The following is a 22399-nucleotide window of genomic DNA, read 5'->3' as shown; positions in this document are numbered from 1 at the left end:
ACAGCCTATGTTGACTTTTGGCAAGCATTGAAGCTCCTATCTATAAATAGTATTCTTGTTACAACACAGAGAAAAACAAAATACGATGAAGGTGTTGATTGAATAAGCAGCGATAGGTTTATTAGGTATACTTGTCACAGAGGTAGGTTTGTTTAAAGTCTTGTGTCAGTATGATAAGTAAAGTCCGTTTCTTTTTTTTAAAAAAAAAACAAAGAGAGAGGAAATACCATTATAGCAAGATGTAGTAGATTAAAGACCATATCAGAGTAGGCATGATAAACAAAGAACAACTGCGAGAGATAGAAGAGCTTCCAATCAAAAAGTAAATGTATAAAGCAAATTGTTATTAACGTCTCTAGGACGCCTCAATCTCATATCGCTCCGCTTCTCTTGCTTAAGTTACGCGGCGAATTTGCCCACCTGTAATGGTACGGAATGTTATCCCATATAGCCTGTTTCGGGTTCACTAAGCCAAGAAATAACAACTCGGTCAGGCTTAAGCTACAGCGTGAATGCTGCAAACTGTTTGCTATTTGAACTGTTTACCTACCTAATGCTTCAAGGTACCAAACTATCAGGCCAAGAGCTCTTGATGTAAAAAAAAGATAATTTAAGAGAAGAGGCAAGACAAACTATTTTTGCAGTACACATTTACAAGAGAGAGAAAATACAAAGGATCGACCACTGTGTGTAACTTGCTATGTGAAAAAAAAAATTAGAGAAAAGAAACAAAGGCATCGGTGAACATAGTCCTGAAGGCTATTTGATTATATTGACAATAATTCTATTATCATTGACTTTCTTGAGGTACATCAATAGGCTTTATATATAAAAAAGAAAGTAAACTGTATAATTTATTGTTTAGCAAGCTTTATATAAAAATGAGATTTCTTGTATCACCCTCTTGAAGCTAAATGAAAAGGAAACAAAAGCAGAAGCAAGCTTAATTCATGCATTATTAATGAATGATTCCATCAAATCCATTTCAAAAGAAGAAGAAAATAAGGTGGCCTTTACCCTTTTTGCTTATAGTTAACAACTCCTGTAATGATTCTATTGAAGAGTATGACATGATTTTAAAAGAATAAAATGTAGCCAGGCTATCTATAGGAAAGGACCCAGAGTTCTTTTAAGAGCATACAGCACAAAAAGATATACTGTTCAAATATCCTAATGGACACTGATGGTGTCTGTCTCTACTCTTTACAATTGCTTTAATGAATACTAGGTGAGAATTCATCTTAATTCGTGCATCATATTGTCTTTTGAAGTATTACAGATGGTTTGCAACCAAAAGTGGATGATCAAAAGATAAGATGACTATTTATTCACTAACAATAAGCAAAATAAAATAATGGAAAAGCTTGTAGTCCAAGGTAACCAACAAGGTCAATAAATAATGTTTTTTGTGAGTAAAGCAGTCTATTGAATGATTCTCCTGCCGTTTTCGACTACGATCTTCCCAATCAACATCCAATAATATCTCACTGGGAATCTAATGTGTATGTCTTATGGATATTTATTAGAGAGAGAAAAGAGATTGCTTTATTATTCTGGTAAGAAATATAGGCTTGTCTGGTTCTGAAAATCAACTCATTTGAATCATATACATTACAACTTGGTAACTGTCTTTTGAAAGTGAATGGCTGTCTCAGATCCATGATTAGTACACAATTATTTGATCTTTCTCATGTATAACATAAAGAAGTTGTTTTGCATGTTACTAAGCAATGTTTAGCAACTTTTGCTCTTGCTTACAGAATCTATCTAGTTTAAAGGAGTAAATGAATGAGAAGATGTGATAAGAAAAAAAAAAGAAAAAGAAATGAACTCCTACCAAAAGAAAACGGGTATAAACAAAGAAAAAAAGCATTTTTCGTTCCATTTTCTTTCTTTACTCTTTACCTCACTCATACAAGTTATACTTTCTGGTCTATTGATGAATAACACTGATCTTAAAATCTCTTTAAATCTCTTTGACTAGGTATTCTGTAAACTATAGCTTAATATCTCAAGTTGATCCCTTCCTTTAACCTATGATCTTTATGAAATAGAGCTACTACCTACACTTGTTTGTTGCTTCTTATTTTGCTGCATTAGTAAAAGCACTTGGTCAAACAAATCTGACATGTCTATTATCTAATTGTTTCTTATCAAGTCCCTTTTTAGGCCCTGATTGTACCTGTCCGATCGCCAGTGGTGCCTGTTCAATCACCGATGGCCCTCATCTGGTCCCTTCTTTGGAACCCTCATGTGTGTCTTTCTTCTCATTGGGGTTCCTTTTTTTTTCTCTTTAAACAAAAGTTTTGCTGTATACATCGCCCATATGATTGTGCATATCAGAAGCTTGACTCTTCTCCCACTATTGGTTACATGTTGGGGAAGCAGTATGGTAACCAAACAGGCTCAAGTAAGTGCGTAAGTACCTGTTTGACCTCCCCCGTAGAGTCGCAAGTCGGGTAGTACAATCAGCGGCATCAAGTTTCGTCGTTTCCGTACAAAGGTTGATAGTAGAGTAACATCTGCTATTGACCGAGTCACAAGTCGGGCGGTAGAAATCGTGGCAAATGCATCTCTCATAGATGCGTATAGTAATTCAGATGCTTTGAGAACAAATAGTCCCTATGAGTGGAGATGGAATTGTTTTGAATAACTGTCTTCAGAATAACTCTTTACAAATAGCAATAAAGTATATAAAACTTTTATGCATTAACATATGAATCGTTCAGTAGATATCATAAATGATTTATCTTAGAAAAAGTAGATCTTACTGAATGAACCCTTCAGAATTCGTATCCCTAAAGATAAAACTTGAGAAACCTCATAAGCTAGGAATAACTCAAGATACTTGTTAGATTTTGGAATTCATATGTTATCCTAATCAAAAAGAAGGGCAATTTTTATAGATCAATGGTTGATTAGCAAAAGCTAAATTCAGCCATAAAAAAGGATGCTTATGTCTTACTAAGGATTGAATTCCTATTAGATACATTGATTAACACTTCAGTCATCTCTGCATTGGGAAGAGGGGGAGGAAGGTATATGTAGTGGCTTTCATCAAGTAGAATTAGATCAAGTCTCTCTGAAGAAAGGTACCTTTTGATACCTCAACATGAACAGTGTGAGTATGCTAGAATGCTTATGATTCTATGCACAACTCTTTTTGGTATCGCCAATCAAGCCCAACTTAATATCAGCTCATAAAACAATATGCACACTGAGACTTTGCTTCTCACAATCTGAAAAGTCATTATAAATTTACCTATCAAGCAATTCAATTCTTTTCTTTTCTTCATTATCTTTATTTATTTTTGGATAGATACTAACTAATCCTATAAATGTACCCTTGACATTTTTATAATAGCAATAAAACCAATTCTCTTCAAACCAATAATCTTCAGTGTATCCCTTTTATCTTTAACCTCTTACGTTAAGCAAACCTCTCAATGAATCAACATAAGACTGATTTGCCTTCGAGGCTCTGACAATCACTATATCAGGTAAATCAAACCAATTTTAATTCATGTAGACTCGTTACACTTTTACTATGCTCATATCAATATAAGTTCTATAAAGCTTATTTACTATGAGCTAACTCTGCTTATGGACAATATACCTGAATATACTAGTACATTTTATTGTTAGAAGTCCTTGTTTAAGTTTATGATGTACTTCTATTTTTTTTCTTGGCGATGTGTACTATATGCTTTTCGAATGTCTCCCCTAGCCTGTTTCTCATTATTAATAATCATGCCAGGATGTTTACTTACTTTACCTTGATCCCTATATCATTTTGCTCTAGTTTGATCAAGTGTCTCGCGTTTCTCTCACCTGTCCCACCCCTTACCCATTCTTGATAGGCTACACGGGAATTCCACAAGTAAAACCTTTGAAAAGGAAAACGACATAGAAGATAGTCTGAAAAACAGAAATCAAAGCGGAGACACACCTGAGGTTTGTAATATTCTAGTATTAGGTTTTGTTTTAAAGTTTGCGAACTTTCGTTTTTTTACTTTGCGCTACCTGAAGACAAACCCAGGCTCTGTCCTCTTCATCCGAACCAGATGCAGACAAAAACGCACCCAATTCAATATCTCAGCATGCACAACCGACTATAAATACCTAGTGCTATTAAAATCTTTGTCGTTCCTTTTAAATCTCCTACCAGCAAGAACGACTTGATCCAATCGTGTCGTTGCCCCTTGGATCCTTCGTTGGCCAACCCTATGTTCAATCCTATTTGAACTGGATCATCTTTACCACCACTTGAACCAGAACCCCCACATGGTCAGCTCCTTCTAAATTGGCTCTTAATGTGTTAAGGAGGTTGCTATGTTCCAAATATTATTCCATTGACCTTTTTTTACTCTTGATCCCAAAATGTTTTTTAGCCCCACTTTAATTTACCCCATATTGAACTAGCCCAGGCGAACAGATGTGATAAACACCCCGCGTTCAAATGAACTTTATAAATAAATAAAAATGATCACAAATGGTGCTCCAAACGAATACATGCACTGCTTCAATGATATCCCTGAATACAAACCTATGGATATCGAGGGGTATCTTGCGAACTTTATAAGACAGTAGAGTTAGAACGGCAGCATTGGGGAAACTCGGGAACCGCAAGGAAAGAACCTGAGCAAGCGCATCATAAAAATAAGCCTTCGTGCCCCTCTATGTAAAAACGAAATGTGTCACCCAATTCAGGAAAATAGTAGCATATTATTAACAAAAAAAGAATATCAAATACTGCATAATTATTATTTACTAAACAACTTTTTCATTTATAAAAAGGGACAATTTTGCCCCATACTAGTTTTGTCCTCTGCGTCGTTCAGCTTCATGATGCTAGGGTTGACGATTGAGAACTAATTCTCAATAAGAAAAAGTGGTGAATCGACAATACTTCAGCATCTTCTTATGCTCACGTACAACATCCACAGTTTGCTAGATGAGACACTATCAATTGAAAATGGTTATTTTGATTGGTTTATCAAACTACACTTTCTGTTTACCTTCATTGCCTAGTAAAAAAAATATATATATATCATGTTTGGTAGCTGCTCAGCTACCTTGTCAAAGTTGACATCCAGGTCAAGAGCTCTCTCTAGCCATAGCTCGTAGACTAGGCCTTCTTTTACGTGTCTCATGCTCCAAACAGATACTGATCGACCTATTTTAAAGCAAGCGATTACAAAGCCTGATTTCCATCATGTATTAGCCTGTGGATTTCACAATATACCTGCAGCATGTACAAAAAACATCTTCAGTTTAAAACATGTTTCAATTGTTCCTAGGTGAAACTCGTCTGCTATGGTCTTGAGCATAGACAAATCATCGAAAAGGTCTTTGCGGTGATCAAACGATGCTTTGGCTTTGTCTTGAGAGCCAAAGTGATTCGATGTTTCTAGTAAAAGAACTTCAAGCTCACCCAAGCTGTACAGCTTCATGATGCCATCTGCTAAATACAAATTAGCGCCATCACGACCTTTCAGCTGCTTCTTCATTGTCTTCAGGGATGCTTATCCCACTTTAAACTCTAGGCTACGGACTGATCAAAATGGAATGCTTTAGCAACATACCACATCAAGACTTGATCATGCCGTCCACTTGACGATGCCCATTGTCTTGTGATGAAACAACGCTTCCATCTTTGAACTATCGTCAGGCTGCAATTCTTTCGGATACAAGGATGGCAAGCGAGAGAAACTTGATTTCACTGATCTTTGTTCAGTAGTTCTCAGAGAATCCATTCTATCCTCAATCACTTTCCAACCGTCTGTTTGAAAATCCTGTCCAGTGAGAGTATCACCTAGATTTTTTTATTTCCCACTTGAAGTCATGTTTCCACACACTTGGGACATTTGTGATGTCGCCACCATCCTACTGAGAGATAATAAAATGGTTCATTGAAGGAAATCAGTCCAAGCGATAAGCGCTCTTCTTACTTTCAACATAGCATCTGCAATTTCTAAACAGCGCCATTCGATTCTTGATGTCTTTGAGCCCTCGTTTCTTGGATGGCTCTTCAGCGTCGCTGTAATCGTAGATTCTATCATGTATTCATCTTGGCCTAAAGTACCAATGACCCAAAGCGTCTATTGCTTCATGACCTGCCAAAGGATTTGATGGTTTCGCAATCTCTTGATAAACCCACACATTCGATCATGATCCAACAAATATAAGCACTGGTAATTTAGATAGGATGCATCCTATCTAACAGGAAAAACAATATCAATTTTATTTATTTTGGGAATGTATCTATAGATCTTGGGCACTGCCAGACACATTGTTCTAAGGGATTGACTCTTCTCGTATAAATCTCTTGAGGCGATTTCATCCATGCTATTACAGTATGGGGAAGCATAAATGGCCTTGACAGGACATCTTTCTGTAAACCTAGTCGCCATCGATTCTAACAATCGGACTCTCACATCGTCCGTTTCTTTTCCTCTTGATTTTCTTATGTAGCCAATGAATGCATAGCCTTCTTCTTCAAGACTCTTCATCAATACTTTGTAGTATGATCTGTTATTGCTAGAACAGCTTTATCTATAAAAAGAAAATGAATGAATTTAAATGTTACTTTTGTAAAGCGGGTAGCTTAACATTACCAAAGAACCCTTCCTTTATAACGTACATCATTCAGGCTCGCTTTGTTACAACGTTATTTTCGGTTTTTTTCTTGTGTCCTCTGCTTTGAAAAAATGTAGTTTTTTTTTAGCACACCAAGTTGTGAAGCTTTTGACATTCTTATCATCGAAATCATCTGTATAACCAGATACAATACGAAATATATCTTGTGTTGATATTTGTTTGAGGTGATAGACAGCATGATTATGTGGATTGAAAGGAACGAACACCTCGTTTATAAACTGCACAACCTGAGCCAAAGCGTCTACGAATAAAAACAAAAATGAGGTCAATCGATGTTCAAACCCTGGATGGACGACTCCAATGGACCCCGACTGTTCGCTTTGCGAAGGTATGTTTGGGTTTGATGCTTTAGCATGCGACATGGAACGATTCTATTGGAACCGTATCGCCTTTGTTCAGACAGGAGCGTGGTCAACCTGGTAAAGATGACGAAGAACAGGATCGTCATTTGGTCATACCGTCTTGGAGGGGATCGAATAGATCAAAGTGGATTTCAGCCAATGCAGCGGATGAACGTGATCGTGTGCTTCAAGAACGGAATGTCGAGTGCAGCCAAGGTGCTGCAAGTGCTGTGACGGTGTACGGAACCCCTTCGTAAGGCGATGGAGGAGCCAAAGCAGCTTTGGTTCAGTGCGAAAACATCTGCAAGAGACTTTCTTGGTTTCTATGGATCACAAGGATTGGGACAAGAGATGGCTGGAAACGCATCCTTTGGTTAGAGGAGACGAAAATAAATAGATTTCATTCAGATGGCCATACCTGGGCTTGGATTCGATTGGGAGAAAGTTTAAAATCCCAGCCTGTCAAGATGGCAGTTCAACAGGGTGGAAGCAGCATTAGGATGTGGAGAACTGTGGAAGCAAAGTGATGCTTTTGGCTGGGATGGCTTAGGAACTCAATGACTGACGCTGGATAAAACAAGTTGACAGTGGTACTCCCCGCATGTTTCATGAGATCGTCTTTTCACCTACGGATTCAACAAGCGTGTGGTGTTGATGATTCCAGGCGTATCAGTGGGAGCCTTGCTATCTGTTGATATCTCTTCAAGTCAAACTGGATAAGCCAAGAAAAGGCGATCTCACTCCACTTTGATACAAGTAACCGCCAACAATGAGAAACCTGTCATTTCCGATACCTATCGCCGTGAAAGAGGTGGACTGAGATCAAATCAGAAGGGGATCAATAAAGGCACCATGAATAAATCAGCACGACAGAAGGATCTTGGTTGTTTGCACCAGGATGACGATGGATTCGATCATGCGCTGAGTGATCTTTGACTTCCAGTGGTTTGAGGTTGGAAGTTGGAGAGTTTTGACGACATTTTCTTTTGGCTCCATCTCGTGTTTGGTACCGGACAAAGATGGCACACCGTTTGGCATCGTTCACTGTTTCTGCAAGGAATGGCCGGACTTCAGCTTATGATACCTCTCCCTTCCTGAAGGGATAACGCATTCTTTGTACAGTTCAGCGACTGCTCTTCCGCAAGTGGGCAATGTGTCTTTATTGAGTTGACAACATGGATTGTGTCCAGCTGTAGAGCTCTTGGGTTTCAGTATGAATCATCTGTGTCTTCCTCAACTGTCCATTCTTTGTCGTGGTATTTGGCAAGTTTTTCGTTTGCAATGTTTAAAATGGAGTTGGAATGGAGTACATTGAAACATGTGGAGATGGCTACAGGGTAGTGGCCTTTCTTCTCTGGTCTGCTGACGAGTCGCTTTTTTTTTTTAGATTCTACATTTCTGAAAAAGTTAAACACAATGTTCTTTTGTGCTGTTCACAAGTACTATCCGTCATTGTTTTGTTGACAATGGGCAGCTTAGAAAGATACAAGAAAAGGGAAATAGTTTACTATTATTTATATAGGAAATAAAGCGTGACTGAGAGAGCATGTATCCCACAAAGGTCTTTTGTTTTGACAACATTGGTATTTTTATAAAAAAAAATAAAAGTGGGTGTGACTTTGTCTTTCTTTTTTAGAGAAAACAGTGGGAGATCCAATAACTGCATAATTTTTATTGTCTCTGATTAAAAAAATCGGGCATTTGAAATAAAAAGGAAAAAAAAAAAATGAGGCCAAGCATAATTTGCATATAAAAAATGAGAGAGAGAAGAAGAGGGGGGGGGTAAATACAGTAACATGAAGATGCAGCATAATAAAGTACATAAAGAATGATATATAAAAAGAGGTTTTGTATATACAATAAATAAGAAGGAAAGAAGAGAGAGATTATTTGTGATCGAATTCGACTGATTTCCAAGGTTTTTTGAAATAACGCGATTGACTCGAATCCACCAGATTTTTGTTTTGTAAAGTTTTAAAACGTCCCCAACAGCAACCCCTGGATCGGTGAGGAAGGTAAGTGGAAGAGATCATGGCCCAAGATAGACCTTGACTATAACCGCGTCGAAGTAATTCGTCTTCAAAGGGTGTCCAAGGGGTTCGAGTAGAGCCAGTGGATTCGGATCGCACTCGACGACTGTTGTACACAAACACATGTTCTCTTCCCTGTCCAATTTCACTCATCGTACGACATCGACGACGACGAGAGGGTGCACAATCCCAATGAGGCGTCAGTGGTCCATGGTCATCCGTGCTGTTGAAGCTTGAGGCACTCGAAGAACTCAGACTGCTGCAGATACTCTTTGGACTGTGGAGTGGGTCATGAAAGGATGTCATGTCATGATGGCAGGGTTGAACAAAGACGGTGGGAGTTGCTTTGATGGCAAGTTTCGAAACAGGTTCACATAAAAGATATTTGATATCCATAAAGTCTATTCTTAACATCAGTCTCTACTCCCTCTCTTTCTTTTCATTTTTATTTATACCAAAGATGAGAGTGAATAAAAAGAATTGAGTATCATTTTTTGTCAAGAAAATATAAAAATCATCCCTTTTTAAATAGAAAAAAAAATGAGGGATCAAGAAAGGGATGTTTGCATTCAAGGAGTGAAGGGGAGATGTAAAAAGGATAGGATTGAGGGGGGGAAAGATATAATACCTTTATTTGGTATATTCAAAAAAGTTTATGCCGTCAAAATTTCAAACTTGGACGTCTACCCCTTTTATTTTACCTGATATGTACAATTTTGACAGTCCATTTATGGATATTTTATTTGAAGCAAGGGAGACATTGCATAGATGATAAGTCTGCGCTATTAAAATGTGCAATTTACATCTAATTTGAGCTATTTTTCTTATTAATGTCAACTGTGTGTGAACAGCATCACAAGATAAAGTCACAACATGGAATATGCATTTGCTTTTTTTTTTTTTTAAATAGCCTTCCACTGTCTCTACTTTTGCCCCCCTTTTTTTTTACCTCTCTTTTTTCTTTTGGTAAATTGAATCAAAGATGGTTTTGTGGATGTATTGAAACAAGAGGATGAAAAGAAAAAAGATGTCATGTCATGTATTCCATCTCGGACAGAACTAGGGAGCAGCATGATAAAATCATTCTCGGAGTATTGGAATTACACGCTTCACATTTGAAAATTACACAAAAAAGGAAATATCATCTTTTTTGTTTAGTCAAGAATTAGTTCTCTTTACAAACATTTCAAAGTCCTCAAATTACACGAATGACCATGGATTACATGAGCCCTTGCTTGCATCTGCTGAGTCTGATTGGCCGTGAGATGACACATTTTTAGTACGTGTGCATTCTATCAAATTCCTTTTGGTTTGCTGTTGACGAGAAGCAAAAGAGATCATTTTACTTTCTTTTTTTAGCGTGCTGGTAAAGAATTACCCATTTTAAGCTGTCTTTTATCTAAAATATGTAAAAATTTCAACTTTTTGTGAATTAAACTAATTGCGTTGTCTTGCTTCCTCTCTCTTCTCCCCCCCTTTTCTTTTAAGATGTTGCTGTGAGGAAAAAAAAAAAAAAAAAAAAAAAAAAAAAGTATAATTTTTTAAACCACTTTTTGCACATCCCCTCCTGTGTTGATCCTATTTTGTTCATAAAAGGATGTATCAAGCTTGTTTAGGAAAATAGAATGAATCCTTATCGATCATCCACATCCATCTTTTATATCCTTTCATGGTTTACAAAGACATGAATCCATTATTTATTTTTTAAAAAAGAGTCCCTGACATTTTTACTTTATTTGTAATAAATTCCGCCGCTCGAGTGCAGGAGTGACAGTGTTGAAAATCCTTTTTATAAAGGTACAGGGCATATGTTTAATATTTAATAAAAAAAAAGAAACTGTTATACAAACAAAATTCTGTGTGAATGCTATCTTTTTTTTTCATATACTTTTCCTTTCTATTCTCACATTTGCTTATTCCTTCCCCTTCTGATCGGATAACAACAGGAACACTTGCCAAAAGACCGGTTGAGATCTTTCTACTCACTCATTTGCCGATCGAAACTTCATATCCTCTCTTCCAACCTCTCACAGTCTTATCAGCTGCAAGTAAGATTGACGGGTTGATTTGCAGGGTGTGTGTCTGGTCTTGAACGATCTACAAGATGAAAAGTGATTGACTTCAAGAGCTAAAGGGATAGAAAAGGAGGTTGGGGGGAATTATGATTACAAAGGATCCAAGCCACCTCTTTGTTAGGGACACTGAGTGATAATCACTTCATCCTCTCTCTCTTTCATCGCTTGATCAAAGCAATCATGAACCTTACAAATGATGTTCTCTGTGCATATCGTACATCAGTCAAATACCAGAGCGAATCGTGCCTTTCAACAAAACCACTGACAACCTCAGTGTGAATAGCTCAAGTCTGTGGATCGTTCACCAGTTGCCCCTCAAGGAGAGATGCTTTGCTGAACAGGTTTGACGAGAGAGATCGTTGTATTCAATCTTCTTCACTCAAGCGAAGGGATCATTAGCATCTTTTGTATTCATCCACAGACAAACAAAAGAGCAAGACCCTTTTTTGGACCTATTTCATTCCCGTCCAGTCCTCCCTTGTTCTAGACTGTCTTGTGTATTTATTGTAAAAATATAAAAAACGTCATCCTCACCCACACGCTTTTCCTACAATTTCTGTGCCACAACAGCATTGATGCAAATATGGCGCTCTCGGGTAGCCAGACAGTGATGGTAGTTGTCTACCAATCGTCCAACCTCCTCACCACTTTCAAGTCCTAACCATGGCTTCAGGGTTGGCATGATCGTCTTGAGTGTTTCAAAATAATCCCAACGAAACTTTCTTGCGGTGTCTGTATCAGAACCTGTGAATTAAGAAGAATGTCTGTCAGTGTTCTGCTCTCGTCTTCATCCTCTCGTCCGATTTACTCATATCGCATGATCGATAATCGGTCTGGATCAGCTTGACACGCTCGGTTTCCAAAAGCATCCTTTCCAGCTCTAATGCGATTCGAGGATTCTGTCCCTTTTTTTCACACACCGCATGTACTTTTCAAACAGTTGAATAAACAACAAGAGAGGGCTGATTCACTTGAGCTATTTACCTGCCGATTGGACCACAAGAAAGGGCTCACAGTCTGTGTTCAAAGACTAAAGATCATCCTGTGAGTTAAACGAGATGGAATCCTACTTTAGCTTACATGGATATCCAACTCTGTCAACTGTATCATCCCTCCTGGTTTCGTCACCCGCACAAGTTCCTGGATGGCCATCGGCCACTGGTCTTCACGCAGGGCAAGAACAAGAAATCGGATGTGAACCAGATCAAAGGTGTTGTCAGCATAAGGAAGACCCTGGACGACATTACCATAGTTGAATGTGAACTCGTTCAGTTTTGCAGTCTCATCCACGGCGTCCACAATGTCACATCCATCGTAGCTGCATTTAGGATACTCTTCTTTCATGTCCTGTATCACACCCAGAACGTCAACCGACCATGATTTCTATTATACATTCACCACTTACCATAATCCATGCCCCTGCTCCACAACCTACGTCAAGCACAGAAAGACCTTTTTCAAAATCCAAGGTGTTGCGAACACTAGACAGTACATTTCTTTAAACAGATTTTGTTCAGTAAAGATCAATGCATTCTTTATTTTTCAGTACCCTTCATATAACTCTTTGATAGCAAAGTGTTGCTGATGAACCAAAAAAAAAAAAAGAAGGGGAAAAAGTGAGATGATCCTACTGTTCTTTATTGACCCTTTTTTTTTTACCACTTTTAATCTTTTTTGTTCCTTCTCATCTTTTGGTAGCCAATAATTCACATCTTTTTCATTATGAAACTCTCGGATGGCATCGAAAGCGCTGCTGTCGACAGGATGGGATGCATCCGCTTCAGCACTTCTTTCGTTGGCTTGGATCATGATTCAAAATGATGTCTGTCGAATGTGTTTAATACCCTTCAAGGCCACGATTGAAACTAACAAACCTTCTTTTTATCAAACGCTATAAAAGAAAGATGAAACCAACAAGAAGACAAGAATTTATAGATGCAGTCGTTGTTTATCCATGAGATGCAAACAAAACGGCATCTACTTTTTGGTAACATCAGAACCCGACCCTTTTCTTTTCTCAAACGAGCTGTAAACACATGCCTTTTCAATCCACATTTTCTCTCACGGACAGCCAATAAAGTCAAATCAAGAAGTCAGGGATCGTCAGAGGGCCCATTGGCTTATTTTTTGTTGAAGATACAAAGCACTGCTGAAATATCTAAAAAGGAGGGGGGGGGTGGCTACGGTAGTGCATGAATCCAAGAGGATGGCCATAAAGAAAAGTGGGTGCTTGCTTTGGCGGATGCACAGCATGCGTACTTGATCCGAAACATCCTTCATTCCCATCCTCCTTTCCATCCTGCTACTTTGGATGGAACGTCGGTCGTTCTGTGTCCCTGATGGCTGCTGACAAGCAGATAGCATAGATAGCATCGGTATCCCAAGTTGATTCAAAACCCTGGCTATGACAGTGGAAGAAGAAGCAGTGCTTCGTCTGATTTTGGCTCACAGAAACGTACATGGAGACAAGAGAGAGAGAGATTTAAAAAGGAAGAGGATCTATAGGCTTACAGACCCGTGTCTAGGCTTTGATCTCAACATACTCTCTTCCTTTTGAAGAAGTCTTGATTTTATCTGTTTTTAATTGACCTTTCTTTTTATCGGTCGTTGGTCAAAGAGACATGAAGGGGGGGGGAAACAAATAAAGATGCACATGCGTCTCTCAACCTCGTAAGCCAATAGCTCGTTCATTTAAAGTATCACAAACAGAATGATGTCATGGTAGACCAAGCAGTGGCTTCTTTTGTGAACAAGGCTAAAATTGAACAAGAGATCAGTTTGGTACACTAGCAAAACAAAAAAGTCTTGGGGGCCATGGTTTGATCTCTTGCGTGGTCGATTCATGGGCTTGCATGGTGTTTTCCACTCTACAAAAACACGCGTGTATAACCTCTCGTTTTACTGATCATCCAAGAGAGCATCACTGGATATCCAAAAGTGCAAAAGACCATCAGGACCAAGCCTGTCCTTCACTCTGCTTCTTTTGCCCATCGCTTGCGGGGATATCATCTTGTTCCTTTTCTTTTGGCTGGACCTAGGCGATCGATGTTCAGGATAGCACGATTTAAATTCAACACGGATGGCAATCCCAACGATCCACAGCAAGCGATGAGCACTGTTTTTTTAAAACAAGCCCACTTGAATCGCCTGTGCCTGATTTCTCTTTACCTCTCAGTTCCATTTTTGTATCGTGTTCCATATGCAAAGTGCAGAGGTAAGCTGTACTCAAAGCATCATGGAGTGGCTGTGATATGACATGGATTGCAGGATTTTTTTTTTGGTTTGGATGATCCTTTCTTTCATACCTGTGCATGGCATCGCACCATGCTTTTCATGAATGGGGCATTCTGATTACGATGTGGCATGGTGTTGTAAAGTAATGATGAACGACTGGCTCGCGCATTACTTTTCATAAGCTTTCATCTCAAACAAGGAGAGTTAAAAGAAGCAGGTTTTATTTCATGTGGCATACATGGATCTGAAGATAACGAAAGGTGGGTGCTTGATAAAGTCAGCAGAGAACATATACAGCTAAAGTTACTTGAAAGAAATAGTACAGTAGTACATCGCTCTCTGGACATGTCAAAGAGTAGCTTTCAGCTCTCTACAGGTTACTTTTGGCAGCGACAATGAAACATGCGTCAACTTGCATCGACTTTTTTTCTTATCAACAGAGCTTTCAAGATTATTAGCAAAGAGATCACTTGCAATAACTAAAAAATTCAAGCTATGTATTACATGCAATCCTTATTGAAATAATCTGAAGGTTGTTTATCAGCAGGATGTATATAGACATATACATGTAACAATGAAAGCATGGCTGCTTTAAAACCTGTAAACGTGAAAATCGAACGTCCGTTCGCAAGTAATCACTTGCTGGTAAAACATTTTAGTCTTTTCACTGGTTTTTGCGGAAGCCAGTGCCTTGCACTCATACTTGCTAAAGTTCTTCACAAGTCCTTTAAGGAAAGAGACCCTGATGGCAAGCCTCTACAGCTCAGAGCAGTCAATCCGATTTTTGAATTGTTTCTAAGAAGTTAATGTGAATGGACCATGCGTATACAAGCGATCATGATCGACTGTATGCATCCTATCCAGAAAACTCTTATCAATGCGCCCGTCTCTGGCAAGAGGCATCAAACAACAAAGGCCGTAAGTCGCACTGGTACTGCTTTGTTTGGCAAGGACGAGTCAAGGATGTTTTCGCCAGATTCAGTTAGCATTCGACTGGCTCTGTGATACCACTGGAGTTTCAAAATATCTTTTGACTCTGCGGCAATCATCTTTTGAGATGAATAAAGAGAGTAAACTAACGGATGACGGATGAATTGTTTAGAGAAAGTAGGGAGTGGTGAAGCATTCAGAGTAGGATCATTTGAATAGGCATTTCACCTTTGCATATCAAAAGAATCAGTACGTTTAAATGAGCACAAAATTACATTTGTATTTTACAAAAGCTCAGTGGAAACAAAAAATTATAACCCTCTTCGTGAAGAGGATTTGTTTTACTTTAGAGAAAAAGAGCCTCATACAAGCCCTAGAGAGAGGTAAGAACACAGAGGAATTCGACCTAAAAAAGGCATCATGACTTACAAATAGGATGCATCGTCTGTTTGGTTCCTCTAGAAATAAAACCGTATCTCCGCTGCTCTATCGTCATTCTGAAAGAATCAAAACGCATCAGAGATGCTCGTGTGGGATAGGACATGAAAAGCGTCAACTGCGATGGATTCCAGATAGACTGACACCATTCCTTTTCGGAGAGGACGAAAAGGGAGAGGGCATCCGGATCCCTCCCTCCCCCCACGCTTACACCCTGGAATATATTCAAAATTAAGGTTGTAAATAAAAAATGTGCCATAAAATATGAAAGGGCTTGATGTCAATAGGTTATTGAGTGAGAAGATGGGCTATAACAGAGTCAACTACCGAATCCAAACGTATTCTTGATCTAAAGACAAGGGCCACAGTCTAAAGTGAAGCTGAATTAACCCGTGTAATTGGCTATTCACCCTTGCCATTCCTTTTTTAAGGTTGCCACATACCATTCTTTTCATGACTATTTGGGTATGTGGCTACTTGTTGACGATGAGACCTGTGAAAAGTGATCAAGGTGATGTTTGGCCGTAGGATGTATCCCACTCTACTTTTTTACGCTATTGGTTGGATATTTCCTGACCTATAAAAGAAGGTCAAAAGGATAATTAAAGTCCTGCTTCATATCAAATAAACATGCAGCAAATATAACATATGACGTGCCTCCATCTCTTTAAAAGTCAATCTAAAACACAAGACTTTTCTGGAACTAAAATATTTAAACGCTAGCGGAGATGCAATACATCTGCTAATGGTGCTTGGTTACCATGTGAGGTTGTAATTAATTTAAAATGTGGGGAAAAACAGCAATGACCCTTTTTTTTTCATTCTTTCCTTTCTCTTTTTTTTATATCCTTTCTTTTTCAATGTTTACCTGGATCTCACTCATCCTCTTGACTCCTTTTCTGTTGACGATTATTGGACTCCTTGCTATTTTGGCAGTGATCACAAGCACCATCACATCCTCTTTTATTTTCATTCGACTTGCTTTTTTGACAATAGAAATGGTATCAGGGTTAGCTGCTGAGTCAACCAATTGGTTGCTATCCACTTGTGTGGCCCATCTTCAGGACTTCTTATCACGGCACCAAAAGGCGTATTCACCCAAAGATAAACAGGCGATTCGACCCACACTAAAGAAGCGTAAATTACCACCTTCCTCCTTGTACTTGAACTCCATCTCTTATAAATCCACCTTGAAATCCACCTACTCAGTGTCCGTGCCCGGAACACCTGATCCAGAATCGTTTAGCTATCAACTAGCCATTTGATAGGGGCCGTCAGTGGCCTTTCGTCATTTACCGTTCCACCTCATATGGCTCACTTCACTAGCTGTAAAGACAAATCTACTTTTTGTGCTCGTCTCTTTCTTTCTTTTTTTTTTTTTTTGCTTGTTTCACGCCTTGGAACAGCATCTTCGTCATTTGTTTAGAACTCCTTTTTTGTAAATAAATATTTATTGAGCAAATGTAGACAGAAATTAGATTTTTGCAAACAGTTCCAAGAACACACACACACATCTGCAGCCGTGGTAAAATGTCTGTGGGGTCCAGTATGAGACAGAGTGGATCGTACTTGTCATCTTTAAACACTAAATCACTAGCACTTTCTAGTCGTATTCCTTTCTTTGTGACACGTCTCATCCATCCTTTCAGCAAGCATTCGTTTTATGTGTAGGTCACAAGATACATTGATCCCAGTGGCAGTTCAATGACAAGCATCTTAAAACAGAGTTTTATACCTAAAAATAGGGATTTTTGATTTTTCAAATTTTAATCTTGACGAACCTATACTTTTTTTTTTCCAGAAAGTAAATTTGCCCTTGTACGAAAGATTAAATTCGTCCTGATGGAAATTGAATTCATCTGATCGCAGGAACCAAATTCATGTTGCACGAAATGTAAATTCGTCTTTTTATTGCTAAGAGTGCTTGTAGTATACAAGCATAGACCAATGGGTCGTCTTCCTTTTATTCCTTTCCCACAATCACACCAAAAAATCGCATAATAACAATGATCATTGAATTTTTATATGAAAATGGGAAAGGTTCTGTTGTCGACGAGTATGGCAGACCTGAGCCAATGTATTCTATCCAATGAATTCTATTGTTGATGAGGAGCAGTTTTCGTCTTGAAATATTGAGCTCAACTGCTCCCCTCTCGGAGAGTGAGTGAATAATAGAGACAGTGCGAGTGGAAAAGAAAGTGAAGCCTGGTAGTGATGTTGTTATGAGCGAAACATACATGGGACGAAATTATACACGCTATTCTGATCAGAAACAAGTGAAGGTTCTTTAAGCTGTTGATTGAAAAGTGTCTGAGCGCAGCAGCAGCAGCAGCTGCAAAACGTCCTTGGGATTCACGTTCGTGCAGCACAAAAATGGGCTGAACAGTACGTGAGGGATCTTGATAGTATCTTTGAGAAACAGGGAAAGACAGGTCGTCCATGCATTCTCCCTAGAAAAAATGAAAAATAACAAAAAGCTGGGCAGCTGCCCTACAAAAAAAAAAAAAAAAAAAAAAAAAAAAAAAAAAAAATTGAAATACCTATTTGCTTAGCAAACTCAACGGTAGAGGGGTATTAGATTAACTTTAATTGGTCGGAGCTAAACATTTAATACCTTTTGTGAGAATGTCACTTTATGGTCCCTATTAACTTTGACCCTATTAGAATTTCTATACTCTATTTTTTAAAATTGACATGAGCTCTGACGATGTTTACGCAGCTACAGCAGAACGATTCAGCAAATTGAAACAGTTCCAAAACGTAGCAAATTAGTATCTTCTTGCTTCGAAAGACTTTAATCTTGAATATGACGAAGAAACCTACTATGTCAGGTCACTTTCTGGTCATAAAGTTGTCAACCGAGATCGTATCGGTGATTATTTTCGTCTCATTGCATATGACTTCTTGTAATCACCAACCTACGACAAAAACTTTTTTCTGCCGTTTCAGAATGCGCCGAAGCGTATTTATCAGGATTATTAAAGTCATCTAATTTAAGGATTATCGCTTTCTTCAGTATAAGTGCAAGACTACTAGTAAAGCTAGATTTTTACCTTACCAGAAAATGGCAGCTGCCACCCACCAGGTAGCTTATAAATACGGATATCACTCTATGCACTTCAAAATCCGTGATTACTCTGCCAACTGCGTTGATGAATATTTTCGTATGTCAGAAAATTCAGCGATGTAGTTGAAGTTGTTTTGCAATGTTTATCATAGTAAAATTCAGCTTTACCCAAACTAAAAACGCAATCATCCATCAACTTATTGCATTCTTAGTGTATAGAGAATTCAACTGAATGCATTCTGAGGCGACGTATAAGCGAGAAAGTTAAAGATCCATTATTAAGATGATTTACATAGGCGTTATACGAAAAATAATAATGTAACGCAATGCAGCAAGCTTTGACAACTTTTGACTTTTCTCTATCTAACTGGTTCAAATCCAGAAAAATATAAACAAATACGTGTGCATAATAAATATCAATCAAAGCAAATTTCTTTGTTTTTCTTTTATTTTACTTAACATCAAGAACAAGAAGTTCCTTAAAGCATATACACTTCATTGTAATTACTCTTAGTTTATCTTTTTATTTTACTTTACTCAAAACAGTTTGATCCACTTAACAAGATCTGGTGGTCACTATATACAAGTAAGCCTATAATTCAAACTACTTACTCTTATTGGATCTAAATTGACCTAATACTTTATCTCAACAACTTATATCAAATCTATCGAAACCCGAAAGCCTAACGAACCTTGCAGTGGATGTCAAGTATAATTAATTGAACATATATCAACGAAGCTGTCATTTATTTTCTAAATAACCCAATTAAAACCAACAAAAGTTATAAGCAGATTTCATTATAAATATTTGAATCTCTCAACGCAATCCCTCTCTCTCTTTTTTTTTTTCTCTCACTCCCCCTTATCTCTTCCACAATCACCATGAACGGACCGACAACATACTTGTTACGCACTAAAACTACTGATTGGGATCCAGAAGTGTTTTTTAGCATGTATGCGAAGAAGCATCCAAACACCCCTCATGCTGGCTTAATTACGTTAATGTTGAACGATTTGAAGGAATTGGCCATGAAGAAATCAACCCTGGCGAACATAATAAAGCTTTAACAAAGTATCCTCAAGGTAAATGTGCTTATGGCTAAAGCAGCAACGTGGAACAAACTAACTTCTTATTTTCATTAGATGGCTTCGACGATGAATGAGATCCCCTCGACTGGACACAGTTCTGGACCTACTGCCATTCAGGCCAACACCTGGAACTCTGGCAATGTTGTCTTCAACCAAGGCAGTTGTGTAAGTTGAAGGATGTACCGAGTAAAGATTGCTAGCATTGGTATCTCACGACTTTTTTTTTTATTTCATGTAGTCAAACAAATACAAACAACACAATGCCGATGACAAGGTAGGAAGAGAGATGCTAATAAAACAGGCCGGTTGTTATTCTTATTTTAATCGTTTGCTTTTCAGGACCCTGTGTCTGTCAAGAAAGGGAAGAAGTCGTACATCTTTACACCTCAACCAACACCCTCTGTGTCAACTCACAAGTCTAGAGTATCAGATGAAGGCCGTGCCACACTTGTTTCTTTATACTGCATAAAGATCAACGACAAGCACTTACCAGACACCCCCAAAGCTGTGGTTGACGCTTATGAAAAGAATATCAAAGACCAGCTTTCCAACATGTCCCTGATGAAACGACCTCGTGCATTCAACTTTTTGAAGCAAGCATTGAACCAACCTCTGGCAGGATTGCGACGATTCCTGTGGAGTGACTATGGCAAGACGGGCGAATTGCATGGATTGGATGATGACGATAATAAACTTATTGAATTGATTCGACTTGTGCTCACCGATTTTACTGCCAACTGCATCAAGCCCGATTACCCTACCAAGACGAATGAACGCACGCCATTTGTGGAGTCGATCGTGCCAATCTTCAAGTATCTGTCGTTCGTCCAGCATTCCATCTCGTTTGTATGGTAAGAAAGAAAGAGAAAAAAAAAGACAGGGCGCTGACTTGCTCTTGCATTTAGAATTCGCTCAATGTTCAAGACCATGTCACCCAACAGCTCATCGCTGATCACAATGGGTTGATCTCTGTCGCCAGGGAATATTTGTCAAAGACACTGACAGAGTGTTGAATGATAGTTCAAAGACGGTGGACCGGAACATTGTTACTGGCTTCCTTTATTCTAGTCCGTAAATCTTTCTTATCCTCGAACTGGCTATGTTTTACTTTGGATGATTATTAACTCAAAACTGAATAGAAAGCCAAACTTAATTTAGCCTTCATGTCAAAATCGATGTACGAGTGTATCTTAATGAAATTACTTGTATCATGATGCATAATAAAATGATTTCTTACATAACAGTTTTTGTTCCTTGATTCATAATTATATGATCAGTAACTGTCTTTAATGATTTATTTGATTGTATTGCACAAGGGGTTGTAAACATATGGTTTGCATTACAATCTTTAGCAATTGAGTGATTTTTTATTTTGTCTTTGAATATATGCATGTAGTTTTGCAGAGAGATATACAACTTTGTCAGCCGTAATCAACTCCAGCGGATTCCCCTTCCTTTTCTTTGCTTTACACATGTATTCTGCTAGATCTATTAAATCTTTTCCTCCCTTATTTGCAACCAGTCTTTTTTTTTATTGTGGCGAAACCCTTTATTTGATCGCGGTATGACCAGTCCTTTCATGTTTGTGAAGCTTTGAACAGCTTCAAAATTTCTTCGTACTGCTCATCCTTGAATACTTGTTGGTGAGAAATGTGATACAGAATGACCGATATCAGCGTTATCAATGGGGTGCTATTTCTGATGTTCAGTGGATTCACAGTGGCAAAGTCTTTTGTGTGAAATTGACTACTGATACAGGTCCATTCAAATGATGGTGAAAGCTTTGTCCAGTTTCTTAAACTTCTTACTTGAAAGTGTGCTTTTACGCCATCACCATGGCAATTTATATATATGTTCTCGCTTGCAAGAGAGTCTCCATCAACTAATTCCTTCAGCGGCACGTTTGGCCCCAAAAGTGACACAGCATCATTCGATATCTTGCTGCCACATATTCCACCAGTCAACAGCATCTCAAATCTACCCCAAAAGATTGATATTTCAAACCAGGACTTTCCTTTCTCCGTCTTGTTTTTCATCTTAGCGACAAGGCTGCTTGGATACTTGTCCATCAAAGTTATCATGGCAGATTCGTCAATGTATGAATTATTTCGGTAATATGCTTCAAACTGTGTTACAAATACCCAGTTTTTCTGAAAAACAATAACTGCTTCCAGTAGCTTGGGTGATATGATGTTTTTGATATTACCTTCTGCGACTTGTTTAATTTTTACTTCTTTCAATAACATATCACTATTACTATTGCTTAATTGGCACCGTTAGCACTGTATGTTATTCAAAATCAAATTTGATTCAGTCGTAGTCTTTGATACATCCTGAAACACTCTTGTGGCATCTTTTCCATTTCTTTGAATTCACTATTACTTATGTCATAAGTCTTCTTCTCAATTTGAACTACCAAACAAAAGTCTACTTTATAGTCTGCGTTTTTTGGACTACCTGTTTAGGGAATGGCTTTAGTAAATAATAATAAAAGTCAATCATTTAGCCTCCACAAGACTTCCCTCCAAGTCTATT

At 38.2% G+C, this 22399-nt stretch overlaps 8 protein-coding genes across 8 annotated transcripts; 4 read left to right on the top strand and 4 right to left on the bottom strand.

The window, feature by feature from the left end:
* Nucleotides 1-4979: 4979 nt before the first annotated feature.
* On the bottom strand, nucleotides 4980-5510 carry RO3G_14897 (uncharacterized protein; the record flags this gene model as incomplete). Its single annotated transcript, XM_067669481.1, has 3 exons — nucleotides 4980-5027; nucleotides 5145-5176; nucleotides 5246-5510. 3 exons carry the CDS (start codon nucleotides 5508-5510, stop codon nucleotides 4980-4982), a joined length of 345 nt encoding a protein of 114 aa, XP_067525582.1.
* Nucleotides 5511-6919: 1409 nt separating this feature from the next.
* Nucleotides 6920-7258, top strand: RO3G_14896 (uncharacterized protein; the record flags this gene model as incomplete). The annotated part of the gene is made up of 2 exons (XM_067669480.1): nucleotides 6920-6988; nucleotides 7064-7258. The coding sequence occupies 2 exons, from the start codon at nucleotides 6920-6922 to the stop codon at nucleotides 7256-7258; spliced, it is 264 nt and encodes an 87-aa protein (XP_067525581.1).
* A 1629-nt stretch (nucleotides 7259-8887) lies between these two features.
* RO3G_14895 (uncharacterized protein) lies at nucleotides 8888-9427 on the bottom strand (the record flags this gene model as incomplete). Its single annotated transcript, XM_067669479.1, has 1 exon — nucleotides 8888-9427. One exon carries the CDS (start codon nucleotides 9425-9427, stop codon nucleotides 8888-8890), a length of 540 nt encoding a protein of 179 aa, XP_067525580.1.
* Nucleotides 9428-11653: 2226 nt separating this feature from the next.
* Nucleotides 11654-12450, bottom strand: RO3G_14894 (uncharacterized protein; the record flags this gene model as incomplete). Its single annotated transcript, XM_067669478.1, has 4 exons — nucleotides 11654-11850; nucleotides 11915-11986; nucleotides 12091-12136; nucleotides 12187-12450. The coding sequence occupies 4 exons, from the start codon at nucleotides 12448-12450 to the stop codon at nucleotides 11654-11656; spliced, it is 579 nt and encodes a 192-aa protein (XP_067525579.1).
* A 2472-nt stretch (nucleotides 12451-14922) lies between these two features.
* On the top strand, nucleotides 14923-15345 carry RO3G_14893 (uncharacterized protein; the record flags this gene model as incomplete). The annotated part of the gene is made up of 2 exons (XM_067669477.1): nucleotides 14923-14985; nucleotides 15205-15345. 2 exons carry the CDS (start codon nucleotides 14923-14925, stop codon nucleotides 15343-15345), a joined length of 204 nt encoding a protein of 67 aa, XP_067525578.1.
* A 1361-nt stretch (nucleotides 15346-16706) lies between these two features.
* On the top strand, nucleotides 16707-16973 carry RO3G_14892 (uncharacterized protein; the record flags this gene model as incomplete). Its single annotated transcript, XM_067669476.1, has 1 exon — nucleotides 16707-16973. The coding sequence occupies one exon, from the start codon at nucleotides 16707-16709 to the stop codon at nucleotides 16971-16973; it is 267 nt and encodes an 88-aa protein (XP_067525577.1).
* A 2945-nt stretch (nucleotides 16974-19918) lies between these two features.
* On the top strand, nucleotides 19919-20719 carry RO3G_14891 (uncharacterized protein; the record flags this gene model as incomplete). Its single annotated transcript, XM_067669475.1, has 3 exons — nucleotides 19919-20029; nucleotides 20103-20138; nucleotides 20204-20719. 3 exons carry the CDS (start codon nucleotides 19919-19921, stop codon nucleotides 20717-20719), a joined length of 663 nt encoding a protein of 220 aa, XP_067525576.1.
* A 722-nt stretch (nucleotides 20720-21441) lies between these two features.
* On the bottom strand, nucleotides 21442-22110 carry RO3G_14890 (uncharacterized protein; the record flags this gene model as incomplete). Its single annotated transcript, XM_067669474.1, has 1 exon — nucleotides 21442-22110. The coding sequence occupies one exon, from the start codon at nucleotides 22108-22110 to the stop codon at nucleotides 21442-21444; it is 669 nt and encodes a 222-aa protein (XP_067525575.1).
* Between the last annotated feature and the right edge of the window lie 289 nt (nucleotides 22111-22399).

Source organism: Rhizopus delemar, genomic scaffold (genome assembly GCF_000149305.1).
Source record: "Rhizopus delemar RA 99-880 supercont3.15 genomic scaffold, whole genome shotgun sequence".
NCBI classification, from domain to species: Eukaryota; Fungi; Mucoromycota; class Mucoromycetes; order Mucorales; family Rhizopodaceae; genus Rhizopus; species Rhizopus delemar.
This window is presented reverse-complemented; position numbering and strand designations above follow the sequence as displayed.